Genomic DNA, 18,064 nt, shown 5'->3' with positions numbered 1-18,064 from the left:
ACCATAACTTTATCATCCCACCACTCACTACCTTTTTTCACATGCCCACCTCCCACCTGCATGCTACACACTAGCCACCCATATTAGCACTGCTTACGTAAGTGCCTTCCACTTGTCTTTTGCCATTATACAGTCAATCTCCGTTGGTATGTCTTTCAATGTCTCTTTCCAGGCTCACTTACTTTCACCACCCTCTTCTTGCCCATAATTTATCATGTCCTCTTTCCCAAAAGCCTTTACAGACTTCTCTATTTATTTTCTTCTTTCTTTCAAACTATTCGCCATTTCCCGCATTAGCGAGGTAGCGTTAAGAACAGAGGACTGGGCCTTGTTTATATAGGGCAGTAAAAAATAGAACACAATGGTTTTTGTTGTATGTGCTGCACTCTGGCTAGCTGACACCAGGAGCACAAAGGTGCAGAATTTCATAGCTTGTCCCAGTGTACTTCAGATACCAACTTTGGAGCGTTTACAGGAAGTTTGTGAAGTCTGGTGAAACTGAATCCCGTTTGTGTTCATTTTCTTTGTTTGGTTTTTGTTGTATGTGCTGCACTCTGGCTAGCTGACACCTGGAGCACAAAGGTGCAGAAGTTCATAGCTTGTCCCAGTGTACTTCAGATACCAACTTTGGAGCGTTTACAGGAAGTTCGTGAAGTCTGGTGAAACTGAACCCGTTTGTGTTCATTTTCTGAACTTGCAGTATTGCTCATTGATACTTCTGCCTTTTCGGTTCTGCAAAAGAAGAAGAAAATTTGAAGTTGTGCAGTAACATTGCTGATACCAACAAAATATGTTTCACAATGTTCAGTGCATTATTCCCAAACAATAGTCAAGATAAAACCTGCTGTCTCTCTATACTTACATATCCACCACAATGGGAAGAGGAGAGTTCAAAAGAGAATGGAAAAATGAAGTGTATGGAGGAGGAAGTGGAGAACAGAATAAGGGAAGGAAGTACCTACCTGCCTGCGAGTACCTACAGTGAGATTTTTCCATGTTGTTAGGCACTTAGCATTCTACTCATAGGAAATTTTTTTACTACTGTTATTTTCTGCTGCCATGCACTTTGCACTTTTCATTCTTGGGTCCACCAGGAACCATTTTCCGCCATTACTTAGTTCTCTTTTAAAGTATGCAAAAAAGGTGTTGATTGCTTCTACATGTCTCGCAACTCTATCTGTCTATCTTTCTATGTCTCTTAATGAATGTTCCCAACTAGAACTCTCTTCAGGGGGGTGCCTACGACAAAGAGTCTCCATAAGTAGGGAACTCCAGTGCTGCTTTGGCCTGTAGTGCCTCACCATTAAACAGACCACTTGCAGAAGGCAACTCTAGCACAGTGTTTCCAGAGGCTTCAGCCTAAAGTTCCTTCAGACTACCATGTACTGCTCCAGCCTAAAGTTCCTTCAGACTACCATGTACTGCTCCTGCCTAATGTCCTTACCTACTACTTCTACCTAATGCTCCTTCCTAAACGTTTCTATCTACTGCTCCTACCACTTTGCCAAAAGACAGGGCTAGTGTTTAGTGCTTGCAACCCAAACATTCTCTGTTTTCATTTACAAACCAGTCTGAATACTGAATATGTCAAAATTCTGATTATCCATTCTCAATATACACATAAATCATGTGTACAATCGGGAAGTATAAGGCACTGTACCACTACTGCTTTTCCTCCTTACCATCACTCCCACAAGAACTCCAGTACATTTATTAACTTTACCCTCATTCATGCTGTACTTGTACTTTGCAGTCACCACATATTCTCAGTAGTATGTACATTCATTTTAACTAATATATATACATTCTTCAAGGAACTGCAGTCACTGCCATTCTGTGCAGGTATTCAAATTACCCCTCTTCAGACTGCTCACAAACCCTTGATACTCACTGATATACTGACTGTAGAAATTTCAGACAATGATTGCTGCTACCTCAAAGACATATTTAGCCACAGGTGAGGTGGTGGTAAAGGTCCAAATTGCTGACAACCATTTTTCAAGCATCGTTAAACATACCAATATCAACTAGGGTACTATCTTATCCATACCCCTGTACACCCATGAATTATCAATGAAAGTAATACAAAAAGCAGTATTATTATATTTTATTTATTATACTTTGTTGCTGTCTCCTGCATTAGCAAGGTAGCGCAAGGAAACAGACAAAAGAATGGCCCAACCCACCCACATACACACGTATATACATAAACGACCACACATGCACATATACATACCTATGCATTTCAATGTATGCATACATATACATACACAGACATATACATATGTATATATTCATACATGCTGCCTTCATTCATTCCGGCAGCATGTATGAATATGTACATATGTATATGTCTGTGCATGTATATGTATGTATACGCTGAAATGTGTAGGTATGTATATGTGCGTTGTGTGGGCGTTTATGTATATACATGTGTATGTGGGTGGGTTGGGCCATTCTTTCGTCTGTTACCTCGCTAACATGGGAGACAGCAACAAAGTATAATAAATAAAATATAATAATACTGCTTTTTGCATTACTTTCATTGATAATTTATGGGTGTACAGAGGTATGTATGAGTAAGATAGTACCCTAGTCAACACCAGTATGTTTAAAGATGTTTGAAAAATGGCTGTCAGCAATTTGGACCTTTACCACCACCTCACCTGTGGCTCAATATGTCTTTGAGGTAGCGGCAATCATTGTCTAAAATTTCAACAGTCAGTATATTAGTGAATATCAAGGGTATTTGTAATATTAACCTTATGAGAATCATGACAGGTAGCTGGGCTGCTAATTCTTACTCACTTTTCATAGTGGAAGATGGTGAATGTTCAAGTATATGAGATCTATGCCATCTTGTTGAATGCTTTGGCAGATGTTTCCAGTCTTACCACTGGGGCTTACTTAAATACACAAAGATCCACTGTGACTAGGGGTAACTAACAGGAGGTGCCAAATGCATTTTACCATTCTCTAAGTGCCAATTACTCACAATTCTCCAATCATTCATGCCTGAAACCTTAGCTGAAGTAGTTTGCAAAGTGGTTAAGTTGGTCCACAGCTAAGGCAACTGCCTTTTCATACATATTCGCCATTAGCTGTGGTTTCAGTGCATTATACATGACAGCTAGAGACTGAGTGTGAATGAATGTGGCCTTTGTTGTCTTTTCCTAGAACTACATTGTACGCATGCGGGGGGAGGGGGTTGTCATTTCATGTGTGGTGGGGTGGCGATGGGAATGAATAAAGGCAGCAAGAATGAATTATGTACAGGTGTGTATATATGTATATGTCTGGGTATGTATATGTTGAAATGTATAGGTATGTATGTGCGTGTGTGGACGTGTATGTATATACACGTGTATGTGGGTAGGTTGGGCCATTCTTTCGTCTGTTTCCTTGCACTACCTCGCTAACACGAGAGACAGCAACAAAGCAAAATGAATAAAATAAAATATATTTTTCAAACAACACTAACAGTAACAATAATGATTTCAAGAATGTGTATGGCCCAAACTGTTAGTTCAAGTCTGTTACATTTTTCAGTTCCATCAAATCTATGTTTCATTTACAATGTTCCACATAGAAAAATTTTCTGAGCCTGAAGGACTTAAATTCCGTACATCTATTTGATTTAGTGAAAGTTCTTGTGAAGGATGACAAAGCATAAAAGTACCTAAAAGATATAAAATTTGGGGTAATGATTTTAAAATTATGAACTTGTTATAACAAACCTATTGAGGGAGAATGAGGGCAGAGTATCCCAAGTGGAATTAAGGTCCATGTCATCTGGGAAGTTTACAGAGACCTGCACAAGCTCCAGTCTGTCAGAACTTCGTGAAGAAATGATAATGCTTGCTGGATTTAAAGATGGACCTTGAAGTATAAATAGATGCAAATGATTAGTTACAAAATGGTATGAAAAAAACATAAAGAACATGTATCATCATACAAATATTTGCAAGAAGCTGGACATGGTACTGTAAGCATTTTACTTAAACCAGACTTCTGAATGAAATCTCAAGATTTCACCTAAAAAATTTTTTTTTTTTCTGACAGGCAAGTGAATGCCCTAATTAAGGCCATCTTGTTAACAATATGTATACCTGATGCAGTTGGTGGATCTTCACCCCATCAGCCCAAGCTGAGCCCAGGCATTTGAATTTGGTCAAAGGTTGACCAAGCTATTAGAAGCTGCAGTACAGCCCTCAGGCCTACATAGCTCCCACAGCCTGGCTGGTCTGGTACACTTTGTAGGTACCTGTCCACTGCACTCTTAAACTCTAATGTGCATTCCATCTTGCTGCTGATGGTAACTGGCAAGGTACCAAGTCTGAGCCCCAGATATTTATTTAAGGTGATCTTTCCTTTAGGATATTTCACATCTCTGGATTTCAGAGGTAGTATTCTACAAAGTCTGTGATACCAGTGGGATGTTATTTCCAAACATAAGTTTGGAACCATGCCTTCTAGGATTTTCCGAGGATCAACGATGATATACCTATTCCATCTGCACTCCAGTATTTTTGGCTCCCTCCAACATTTATATGGGCTTTGAAACATCTCTGAAGATTTTGTAATATGTAGCCTAAGATGGGTAACCATATTATCAACCAGCCAAGATTAATTTCGACATTCTTTGTCTCATGTTTTATTTTTTTCTTTTCATCCAAGATGGCCTTGATTAGGGGATATTCTGCCCATACCATGTTGGGCATTGTGGGGGCAAAAACAAATCAAAGAAGTCACTCTTCTCAGTTTATATTCCCCCCTTATATTTTCTCTCCATTTACATCACTCTCAAACACAATTATTAAGAGTTTAAAGGGATAAAAATCCACTTCTAAAAGAACTTTCAATATAAAAAGAATTGTCAACTAACTACTCTACATCATTTTCTAAAAAATTACTTTTAGTTGGAATATGGAGAGATCAATGAAAGAGCTGCCCCTCCTTGTCTGATTTTGTAATATTTCCAAAAGTACTGTTAATACTTACCTAAATATGAAGGTCTACCTATATTCTTTGAAGATACTCTGACAGGGGGACTAGCATCACTGTCTGAGTCGGCATCATTAGAAACTTTGGTAAAGCTGTCAGGACGAATCTCAATCACCTCCATTGCATTTTGATGTACAATGTACAAGTAAGGACTCTGAAACACTGAAAAGTTAAACCCTATGGTTATGAAATCCACCAAAACCACTTCCTTCTAACAGCTTCCTTAAAGTGCATAAAAAATATGGGAATTTCATGCAAGAGGTTCCTATATAAGCAGGGAATATTGAGTTCCAATCTACATAAAATGTACTTAAAATTGCTTTTCATTTACATTAAATGTACAAGTTAAACATTACAGCCTTACACAAGAATTGTAATGGTCCTTACCAATAGCAATCGGTAATCGAGTGAACTTTATGTCATGTTCCCTAGATCGCTGTCCACATGGATCAACAAAAACTGCAAATTCATGGAAGCAAAGCAGGTATTCTTCATACTTCCCAGGCTTAGACACCTAAAAAACCAAGGAAGTAATGTGTCACACACTTTTAGCCCTCAAAATGGGAAGCAGTAAATTTCTGTCTACATATCCACAGTCTGCATTACATCTTTTATGCAGGTTCCCAATACCCATCAACAAGGCCAATGCACCTCTACCCTTCCAAAATTTCATAATTTCTCCCATACTAGTACCCCTCATTCAAACCCTTCCTTAGTCCATCACATATACCTCCATTCTCTCCATCATATGCCCAAAATTTCCATCCGTATCCACCAAAATTTTTTCATACAGGATTTCTGAACTCTGTACTATGTCCTTGGTATTTCTTATTTTTTAATTTTATTTCTCTTTTTATCATTTCTGTTAATATTCTAAAGTGAATCTTTAAAATTCTATCTTCAGTTTCCAATCTTCATTCTCATAATCATGCATAGTATGATATGACATAATACAGGCTTTGCTACAGCAGTAGACTTTGCTTTCTTACAACAGTCACCTGATACCTAATAACCATAAACATTCGACCATCCACCAACCCCTAAAAGTAAAAATGAAAAACTGACCCCTGCCTCACACTTCAAAAACCCATATACTTACAAAACTCCCTTCCCCCAACAAACAAAGCACATACACACCAAAATGATCAGATGAGTGTTAAAAAACTTTCAAGAAAGTTTTAAACACCAACCCATCACACACACACACTCCTTAGGCATAAACAAGTTATCCTTTCCTGTTTGTGCTCTGAAAACCATCCTTTGCTGCAATATTACAATCATGATTTCAACATACCATAAGAGCCCTTATACACATAATACAACTTTCACAATGAAGACTGAACGCTTTATTTCTCAAATGCCGTGCTTTCCCCACACAGACACACAAATCACCACCCTTTGTAACCTTGGTCCTGCCTTGTATCCATGTAAGCTTAGTGCACTGTCAGCTTAGGAAAGAATAAATGTAAATATATGAGACAACTTATATCCTATGGTCTTGTATGAAGTAACACTTTTATCTAATTAACACCTACCTGCATGATTGCCACTGGAAATGAAGACATTTGAGCCGATCCATAAATGGCATATGCCAGTGTGGTGTCTGATTCATCAAGAAATTCTGGAAAAAAATTTATCATCTTACATACATAATTATACATGGACAGGACCCCCTCTTAAGGGGCTCCTGCAGCTTTAAGACTTTTTTCAAATAAGGAGTAATAAAATGATGGATGAGAAGTTCCTTGATGATATCATTCTCCTTTTGCAGTGACAATAATATAACCTCAATGAAGGCAACTTTTCACTCATAGTGCAACTAAATGCTGGTGGAGTACAATAACATCAATATATCAATAATAATAATACACACCTCGCAAACAATGACTGGCCAACTTACAGCTGGCTGGCATACCAGAGTCATATATACAATGGGTTCATCTCTAAAATCTTATAATGAGTTCCCAAAGAGTGGTTCATTGTCTGAGAACACTCTACAATCCAAATATAACATTCTCACCCAGACCTTGAAAATGCTTATACTACTGCAAATAAACTATGTCCCTTGTCTTGCTTTTGCAAACAGATTATCAGTAACCCTTCACCCTCTACCAACCTTTCCCTTTTGTCAAACTACATACTGAAATGTTTTGTAAACCATACTTTGCCTAAAACCAAAGTTACAAGCTGCATATTTTGTTGACTATGATCAATTAAGATGAATGTACAAAAAAGTCTATGGTCATATAATTATGGTGGTTATAAACCTTGAATAACCTAATAAGTAATTTAATTCAACTGTACAGGGATTTTCAGCTCCTAATCACCAAAAAGTGAAAAAATTCATCGCAACATATTTCAAGTACTCAACTCAAACACCAGCACCACCAACATTTTGACAATTTGCACATAAAAAATATATCTTGTTTTACTGTTACCACTTTCATATTTTCTAAACAGAAATTCATCCAAGGATAGCAGATTAACCAATCATGGGTAAAACGTGAGATAGCCTTGCTTTGTAAAAGTTATGATTATTCAAGAGTGCACATAATACAAAAGCCAATACCTTCAATATCAAATGTCTTGAGGTCAATTTCATAGAACTTCTCAGCTCCAACAATAAGTGAAGCCTGGGTGAAGTGCAGGCAGCTGCATGGCTCCTGGGTGCTGTACTGCCGACACACAGTAAACTTCTCCTCCAAATCATTCCAAAGAAGGATACTGTTAACAAAGACTTTCATTAGAAACCATTTTACAGTATACTATTAAACCATGTTTTTGTTTTAATAAGGATGGGCAGGCTTGGACAAGGATGGTTGCCAGCCAAAATGAGGGTACCCAAGATTCCAGATGACCCAACTGAAAGCAACAGGGAAAAGTGTTTAGTCTGCGTGCCAACCATGAGATCAACTTGCATAGCAGGCCATGTGATCACTGTATGTACCCCAGCCAGATGGCCTGCATCTTAAAGCTGAGCCTGTATGACCTGCTAAATATTATAATACTAGGAGCTAAGGTTAACCGTATCAGCTCCCTGGAGTCTAAAGTTCATAGACACTTTTTCTTCCCATCTTTCACTCACCCTTTTTTTTTTTTGCTCTCATACTCTATTCTTAACCTCCCACTGGTTTCTCTTGCATTTTTGATTAAACATAATCCTTCCTTGCAGATGTCTTCCATTCACTTCAGTTCTGTTTCACAAGCAATGTAACTTTTTCATTCCACCTCTCGCCTTGCTTTCTCGTATGTCCACATTCTGCATTCCACAAATTTTGTCTGCACCTTTCTACTTTTATATCGTCTCCACCACAGAGGATGATGCAGATAACCTCATCATGGACCATCAGGTCTCTTGTTATCAGTCCTTCCCATGAACAAAGCACTGCTTCCCTTAATACTAAGAACCTCACTTGTTTCATTTCCTCTCACCCAATACCATTCTTCAATCAATTTCTCCTTGTATCTGTGCACGTAAGCCACTTTTCCAAGCTCACTCACTTTCATCACTTTTTTTGTCTTCTTTATCAACCCACAACTTTCACTCAACACAGCTTACAAATGATCAGGCATTTCATCTGTCATCCCTTTCAGCATGATTCCCACCTCTCAATGTTAGGGTTAAATGCAAAACTAACATGCTGAAATATGTGCAAAAATAATCCAAAAATATGGATTAAAACAACGGTTTGGTATCAAGAAAATTTATTACAGAATCATCTAACTAGGATTCAGTATTACCGTACCTTATCCGGTCAGTGGCAGAAGCACAGACAAATATCTGTCCTGATTTTGTTGAACCACTAGCCAAAAGATGACATCCTTGTAGTGGTTCCACACGTACAGGACTCAAGCTTGGTTTGGTCAGCTGCATAGCTTCAGCTGTGACTGTTAATGAACCTATATCATTCATGAACACCATGTTGTCTTTACCTACAAGAAAATGAAAAACTATGATCAGAATTACAAAATCAATATAATAATATATATAATTTTCAAAGTACATGAATATCAAATAAAATGTTTAATGCATATAAACATCAATTTTTGAAGTGATTTAAACTTGCCAGTATTTTGATGTATGTATATGGCTGCTAAGTGCTTACAATGGAGGCTACCACTCTCCAGAAGCAACTTAAGTGTAATTATATATTAGAGTGTAAATATATAAATAAAAAATGAAAAATTCATGTAAATGTGTGCAAACAGTAACTAAAAACACATGTGGAATATAATTTAATGAATGTGAGCCATAAGGTTTACACAACAACTCGGCTCCCAACACCTCTGCCAGGGTAACTATACATTATCTTTAGGCCTGTTACACTGCCCTATAAGTACTGTTAGCTAACATGCCTCTCCATACCCTGTAAGTGTACATATTATAAATGGTGATGAGTCACTACTGAATGTGCATCAGAGGCTCTTTCCTGGTCTTCCTCCAACCCTTGCTGGGAGCCCAATGCATAAACTACTTCAAAGCTATACCACGGCTGTATAAATAATATTAACTCACTGTTTTGTTCATATCCTTTACATTCACATGTATATATTTCATTTTACAAAGGGAGGAAATTAAAGATATCATTTTAGATTCAAATCATGAGCAACTTTCAGTTATTCAACCAGTATTTATGGGTTAAACAGCAGCCTTCCAGACATACAACCATATGAAACTACAATCCTGAGACAAATAAGAGTAACACTTTCTCGAGACATCATCCATCTCTATAAAATTATAAACACTGATGCAACATAACACATGACCCCTCAAGTCCAAGATGCAACTTCCATAATGAAGACATCCAGGTTCCTTTCCTCAAACATACTACCTACCTCTCCTTTTTTCTCATCTTGTTTACATCCACACACATTTAGACACCCCAATCTGAGCCTTCGAGGAGGATGAGCACTCCCCGCAGGACTCCTTCTTCTGTTTCCCCTTTTAGAAAGTTAAAATACAAGGAGGGGAGGGTTTCCCATACATGTACTGTACACATAAATACATATACATATCAACATATACAGAGACATATATACACATGTACATATTCATACTTGCTTGCTTTCATCCATTCTCAGCACTACCCCGCCCCACAGGAACAGCATTGCTACCCCCTGCTTCAGCAAGGTAGCACCAGGAAAACAGACAAAAATAGCCACATTCGTTCACACTGTCTCTAGCTGTCATGTGTAATGCACTGAAACCACGTTTAACATGCCCTGGTTCAATCCAATGACAGCACGTCGACCCCGGGAAACCACATCGTTCCAATTCACTCTGTTCCTTGCATGCCTTTCACCCTCCTGTATGTTTTACACTCATCTGGCCCAAACTCTTGAATATTCTCTACTCTATGTGTGTGTGTGTATGATTGCTGTTTATGCATAATGGGGAGACAGTTTAACATTTATGTTATCCTGTCTAAGACCAGTTACATCTGTGTCATGTATTTACTCCTATGTATAAATGCCCACACGCACACCATGCCCTAAGCCAGATACCCATTTATCGACCAGCTTCGTAGGGAGGATGAACACATGGGTTTGGTGGAAGCTGACTGCCATGCCAAAGATTCTAACCTATGTGGGTTCAACCCCATGCTGACTCGTTAAAAATTAACTGTATGGACAGTATTCCTCACCTGCTATAAACAGTGCCATAGCAGCTCCCTCTACCAGAAGGATCTGATGAACAGCTGAAAACCCCTCAATACGTGCCCGAGACTTCAGTTTTCCATCTGTATCTACCTCAAAGGAGTAGAGCCCCTCTGCTGCTCCAACAACAGCTGTCTGTAACAAGAAATATCATATAAGCATAGAAACCTTCATCTACGTTTCATACATATACATGAATCTTTTCAAGTATCTACAGCAAGAGAAAATGAGCATTTGTAGATCCTTCAAATGTCAAAGACAGTATAGGTCAGACAATATCAGTGATGATTAAATCAAATCCTGAGAGCTGGAGTAGAACTTTATTCCATTGTTAAAGCAATTTCTCACATTAAAAACAAGACTGTCATATTCCCACAAGCACTATAAACACTGACTGAACCAGCAATGCCACCCTTGAGGGACGGTGCCTAGCTGAGCATGGCCATGTGATCAAAGACCCACTGTTTGATTAGTGATTGGCCAAAGAGGCACTAGACATATCAGGCTCATGACACCAAGCCGAGTTCTACAATGAAGAGGTATTTAACATGATTTTGTTTTCATTAAGGTATAAAGTTTTACCAGTTCCTTTATGGTTTTATGAGATATACCATCAGAATCAAGACACACTTGACTGTATTTTTTGCCCATGAACCAAAAATTCTTTTTCATGGTGATAAGATGCCCCAGAAGTTAAGCTGTCAATAATAAGTATTTACTATTTCTTCAGCCTGTCGATTCCCTCCCACTTTACAAGAAAAAATTTATCTTTCCCAGTTTTTCCTTTTTATTATAGTACTTTATTCTTAACTGTCTGTTCTTCCAGTACATCAGTTTGCTCCCCCTCTTCACCTCTATTTTGCTAATTTTTTTTCTCCTTTCTCCTATTCTTTAAATTTCCCACTATTCATTCCACTCCCATAAGGAGATTGGTGGGTATGGAAGTGACTTCCACTTCACTATCTGGTCTCTAACACAAATATAATTACGACCTTAAAACACTGCTATTGTCCTCCAGCAGATAGCCTAATCATGGGCCATCAAGTCTCCTGTTATTTATATAACTGTCCTTTCCAACTACTTCCATTTACTTAATCTCCATCCTATCCTGTTGTATTTTCTAAATAACTTGCACTAATCTGATTATCCTCATCCTCCACTTTACTGCAGACTGCAACATTTCTATCAACCTCTGACAGATGATTTTCTTTGTTTTTTTAATTGCATAAGTACAAATAGATCTGAAGAGAACTCACTGTTTTGTTTAGAAAGACTGCTGTGCAGACATCGAGAGGGCTTGGGTTGTCCATTGATAGAAGTGTAATTAACTGAATGCAATCTGTCTGGCTACCATTATCATCATCCTTCTTTTGCAACTGTTGGAAAAATAAAGAATTCCATAAATAAAAAATCCTTAAACATGATAAAGTTGAATTGGTAAAAAAAAAATTAATTAATTTTTTCATTCTATTATACTTAGTCGGTCTCCTGCGTTCGCAAGGTAGCACAAGGAAACAGACAAAAGAATGGCCCAACCCACCCACATATGTATATACATAACTGCCCACACACACACATATACATACCTATACATTTCACTGTATACATACATATACATACACAGACATATACATATATACACATGTACATATCCATACTTGCTGCCTTAATCTATTCCCGTCACCACCACGCCAATTAATTTTTTTTTTTTTTTTTTGGCTTTGTCGGTCTCCCGCGTTTGCGAGGTAGCGTAAGGAAACACGAAAGAAATGGCCCAACCCACCCCCATACACATGTATATACATACGTCCACACACGCAAATATACACACCTACACAGCTTTCCATGGTTTACCCCAGACGCTTCACATGCCCTGATTCAATCCACTGACAGCACGTCAACCCAGGTATACCACATCGCTCCAATTCACTCTATTCCTTGCCCTCCTTTCACCCTCCTGCATGTTCAGGCCCCGATCACACAAAATCTTTTTCACTCCATCTTTCCACCTCCAATTTGGTCTCCCTCTTCTCCTCGTTCCCTCCACCTCCGACACATATATCCTCTTGGTCAATCTTTCCTCACTCATTCTCTCCATGTGCCCAAACCATTTCAAAACACCCTCTTCTGCTCTCTCAACCACGCTCTTTTTATTTCCACACATCTCTCTTACCCTTACGTTACTTACTCGATCAAACCACCTCACACCACACATTGTCCTCAAACATCTCATTTCCAGCACATCCATCCTCCTGCGCACAACTCTATCCATAGCCCACGCCTCGCAACCATACAACATTGTTGGAACCACTATTCCTTCAAACATACCCATTTTTGCTTTCCGAGATAATGTTCTCGACTTCCACACATTCTTCAAGGCTCCCAGAATTTTCGCCCCCTCCCCCACCCTATGATCCACTTCCGCTTCCATGGTTCCATCCGCTGCCAGATCCACTTCCAGATATCTAAAACACTTCACTTCCTCCTGTTTTTCTCCATTCAAACTCACCTCCCAATTGACTTGACCCTCAACCCTACTGTACCTAATAACCTTGCTCTTATTCACATTTACTCTTAACTTTCTTCTTTCACACACTTTACCAAACTCAGTCACCAGCTTCTGCAGTTTCTCACATGAATCAGCCACCAGCGCTGTATCATCAGCGAACAACAACTGACTCACTTCCCAAGCTCTCTCATCCCCAACAGACTTCATACTTGCCCCTCTTTCCAAAACTCTTGCATTCACCTCCCTAACAACCCCATCCATAAACAAATTAAACAACCATGGAGACATCACACACCCCTGCCGCAAACCTACATTCACTGAGAACCAATCATTTCCTCGCTTCCTACATGTACACATGCCTTACATCCTCGATAAAAACTTTTCACTGCTTCTAACAACTTGCCTCCCACACCATATATTCTTAATACCTTCCACAGAGCATCCCTATCAACTCTATCATATGCCTTCTCCAGATCCATAAATGCTACATACAAATCCATTTGCTTTTCTAAGTATTTCTCACATACATTCTTCAAAGCAAACACCTGATCCACACATCCTCTACCACTTCTGAAACCACAGTGCTCTTCCCCAATCTGATGCTCTGTACATGCCTTCACCCTCTCAATCAATACCCTCCCATATAATTTACCAGGAATACTCAACAAACTTATACCTCTGTAATTTGAGCACGCCAATTAATATTTCTTCAAATTGGAAAGAGGAACAGAACTTTAAAATCATTTATGGACTATATAGCTTACACAAGTTCACACACTTTTCATAAACTTCCTCTTATCTGTTCTTTATACATTGCATAATTTACCTTCATGTCTGTTAAAATGTTAAATAATCATACTCTAACATAATTATTTATACACATCTTGAGAAACATACCTCAGCTACAACTCCTTCAAGCGCAGATACCCATGACTGCTTTTCCTCAAAATTTGTGGTCATGAAGTAAAGAGTATCCGAGTGCCCAGACAAGCTCTTTGCAACAACCTCAATCTGCAAAGTATATTACTGTGAATAACCAAGGTAAAATTAATTTAATGACTCTCCATACAATCTTCTGGAATATGTGCATTACACAGAAAATACATTACTGTAAAAACAAAATAGAGTCATTCTTTTACAGCCTGTAATATATAGGAAGAAGTCAATTGGCTGCACAACAGATAATCACATATCAACCACATCGTTTTTAGTACCAAATATATTTTGTTTTGATTCATACATAACACAAAGTGAAATACAAAAATCTAAATATACTTCCATGATCATGCTCAAGTAACAGAACCTACTGGTTATTTTGTGTTTTTAGCCAAAAAAAAAGATACCAAATAACTTCAAAATATTTACCCCGAGTTAAACATTCGGGAAATATATAACTTGGCTTCCTTTAAAAATACATCAGACTATTTACAATAACTAAAATTTCTCCAACAATTTTACTCCTTCCATTGTTGTCAAACAGTTCATATTTGATGCTGGGACTACATTATTTTTGGCATTCCATATATACTTCCTCCTTGGTAACACTGCAAATGCAGGTGCCACATACAGGGACAGGTCACCATGACAACATAGTATGACAAAAGAATTTTCTCAAAATGGCAATTCCTTCAAAGGAAGTATGCCATATTCAACATCTTTCTTTATCCTCTGCAGTTTATTTTCATTTTCACTGAACCAAGAGGGATGGTGTACAGTAAAATCTCCACAGATGTACAAACATACAAAATACATCTTTTTTTCTTTTTTTGCTTTGTCGCTGTCTCCCGCGTTTGCGAGGTAGCGCAAGGAAACAAACGAAAGAAATGGCCCAACCCACCCCCATACACATGCCTTGATTCAATCCACTGACAGCACGTCAACCCCGGTATACCACATCGCTCCAATTCACTCTATTCTTTGCCCTCCTTTCACCCTCCTGCATGTTCAGGCCCCGATCACACAAAATCTTTTTCACTCCATCTTTCCACCTCCAATTTGGTCTCCCTCTTCTCCTCGTTCCCTCCACCTCCGACACATATATCCTCTTGGTCAATCTTTCCTCACTCATTCTCTCCATGTGACCAAACCATTTCAAAACACCCTCTTCTGCTCTCTCAACCACACTCTTTTTATTTCCACACATCTCTCTTACCCTTACGTTACTTACTCGATCAAACCACCTCACACCACACATTGTCCTCAAACATCTCATTTCCAGCACATCCATCCTCCTGCGCACAACTCTATCCATAGTCCACGCCTCGCAACCATACAACATTGTTGGAACCACTATTCCTTCAAACATACCCATTTTTGCTTTCCGAGATAATGTTCTCGACTTCCACACATTCTTCAAGGCTCCCAGAATTTTCGCCCCCTCCCCCACCCTATGATCCACTTGTAGTAATAAGTTAACGGCTGACTTCTGTGGAGGTGTAAACATTAGTGTTCTGGTTGAGCCAGCGATGTAATTGTTGTCGCGTTGCAAGTTTGTTATTGCTTGCATAGCGCCAGAATGCTTCAATATGATTTTCAGGTCTTCTCCCTATGAGAAAATTTTCCCACTGTGATCTGTAGATGATGATGGAAAGTCATGAGGGAAGAGAATGAAGGTAGTCGGAGAAAGTAAGAACCAACTCAGTTGTATCCAACACACAAGAAATTTAATATCAATCACATCAAACTGATGTTTTTTATTTGATTCATTGTCGGATGCTTCTCAAGGTATACTTGATGCTGTAGATATGGAACACTTGAAACTCCGTGGCTGTATTTGAATACTTAATGATAATCTAAGCACTAAATCATTTTATGCTGGGGAGGAAAGCTTATTGTTAGACTTTAAAAAATCCCAAATAAATCAAACTTACCTTAAGAACATAAGGAAGATCCACACTGCTAATATTAGGTAACTCAGATCTAGGAACTGCTGATATAATTGTTATGCAACAGTCACTTTGTGAGAGACTTATTTTTGAACGAGGTTGCATGCCTCTTACTGGTTCATGTTCATACACCAGAACTTCTTCCTTTTGAAGGCAAATGAAGTAGCTCTCCCAGCATGCTTTGCCTGCCCTAGCAAAGAAATGAAAAATTTCAAAATGCATATTCTTAATGAATATTTCACACTGTCATATTTTACCCTGATACTTATATAAGCAACAAAACTTAGTCAATGAAGACAATAATAATACAAAGAAAATTTTCTCTAGGTCACTGGACAGCACTGTAAAACAATGGCCATATGGTGAAGGAGAAAAAATATTGCAATGCTGTAAAATCTGTATGTAAACATGTGTAAACATGTGACTCTCTTAACAGGTAGAGAAAGCCCCCTTAGAAAAACTCCAGATAAGAATGGGAATTATCCCTGGGGATAGGGGAGAAAGAATACTTCCCACGTATTCCCTGCGTGTCATAGAAGGCGACTAAAAGGGGAGGGAGCGGGGGGCTGGAAATCCTCCCCTCTCGTTTTTTTTTTATTTTCCAAAAGAAGGAACAGAGAACGAGGCCAGGTGAGGATATTCCCTCAGAGGCCCAGTCCTCTGTTCTTAACGCTACCTTGCTAACGCGGGAAATGGCGAATAGTATGAAAGAAAAGAAGAAGAATGGGAATGGCAAGAACCAGCTAAATCTGAGAACTGAATACAATTCTCTACATAAATAGCCTTGACAGACAAACCTTCTAATTTGTTCATGCTTGTTCATTGTTTCCCATTCCTGTGAAGTAGCACCAGAAACAGGTGAAAGAATGGCCTCATTCGTGCACATTCATTCTCTAGCTGTCATATAAAATGCACCACAAATCAGAGTCCCCTCTCCACAACCAGGCCCCACACACCTTTTTATTTCTTGCTTTACACTGATCACTTTATAAGCCCTAGTTAAGTCTACTTACAGAACATCACCCATTTTATACTAAACTGCTCCAGTTCACTCTATACTGTGTAATCCTTACACCCTCAGCATGTTCAGGCCTCAAAGGACTCGAAACCGATATCACTCCATCTTCCACCTCCAATTCAGTCTTCCTCATCTTGTCACCTCCACTTATAACACATACACCCTTTCCATATGTCCAAACCATTTCAGCTCTCTCAACCATACTCTTCTTATTACCATATCTTTTTCGTACCATATCATTTCTTATTTGATCAAACCACCTCACACCACACGCTGACCTTAAACGTTTCATCTTAAACATATTCATCCTCGTCCATACTTCTGTCAAATAATGCCTATGCCTCACGTCCACACAACACCACTGAGACTGTTATACCATCAAACATGCCCTCACAGACAGTGACCTCTCTTTCCACACATTCCTCAATGCCTACAGGGCCTTTGCCGCATCACACATCCAATGGCTCACTTCACCTCTCAAGAATCCATTCACTTCCATGCTTATTCCCAGGTATCTAAAATGCTTCTCGTCTCCTAAGTTCTCATTATTCAAACTCACACCCAAACTAACCCGTCTCTTAGCACTGCAGAACTTTATGCCCTTCATTTATTCATAACCTTCTCCGTCCTCACGTGCTCCCAACACTTAGAAACCACCTTTTGTTGTTTCTTACTTGAATCCACCACCAGTGTCATGTCATCAGTAAACAAACAGTAACTGACTACCTTCCAGGTAACCCCACCCCTCTCCTCAAAACCACTACAATCACCTTCACCACCCCATCCATAAACATTAAACCATGGTGACATCGCATACCCCTGTTGCAGATCCATCTCTAGCTTCATCCTCCTCTCTACCTACTCACTTGCATGCCTTATTCTCATGGTAAAAACTCCTCATTGCTTCTAATAGCTCCCCCTCCCTCCATATATTTGTAACAGCTTTTATAAAGCATCTCTATCAACTAAATCAAATGCTTTAATCATGTT

The 18,064-nt window shown here is 38.9% G+C and overlaps 1 protein-coding gene across 1 annotated transcript in view; it reads right to left on the bottom strand.

The window, feature by feature from the left end:
• Positions 1-362: 362 nt before the first annotated feature.
• LOC139756343 (citron Rho-interacting kinase-like) overlaps positions 363-18,064 on the bottom strand; it is a 52,762-nt gene continuing 35,060 nt past the window's right edge. The window contains 11 exon segments of the mRNA XM_071675702.1: positions 363-732; positions 3,738-3,879; positions 5,002-5,166; positions 5,392-5,518; positions 6,540-6,625; positions 7,574-7,728; positions 8,751-8,937; positions 10,650-10,797; positions 11,919-12,038; positions 14,069-14,182; positions 16,042-16,246. Coding sequence (XP_071531803.1) covers positions 615-732; positions 3,738-3,879; positions 5,002-5,166; positions 5,392-5,518; positions 6,540-6,625; positions 7,574-7,728; positions 8,751-8,937; positions 10,650-10,797; positions 11,919-12,038; positions 14,069-14,182; positions 16,042-16,246 — 1,567 coding nt within the window. The 3' untranslated portion in view covers positions 363-614.

Source organism: Panulirus ornatus, chromosome 21 (genome assembly GCF_036320965.1).
Source record: "Panulirus ornatus isolate Po-2019 chromosome 21, ASM3632096v1, whole genome shotgun sequence".
Lineage (NCBI taxonomy): Eukaryota > Metazoa > Arthropoda > Malacostraca > Decapoda > Palinuridae > Panulirus > Panulirus ornatus.
Note: the sequence above shows the minus strand (reverse complement) of the source record. Positions and strands in the feature narration are given on the sequence as shown.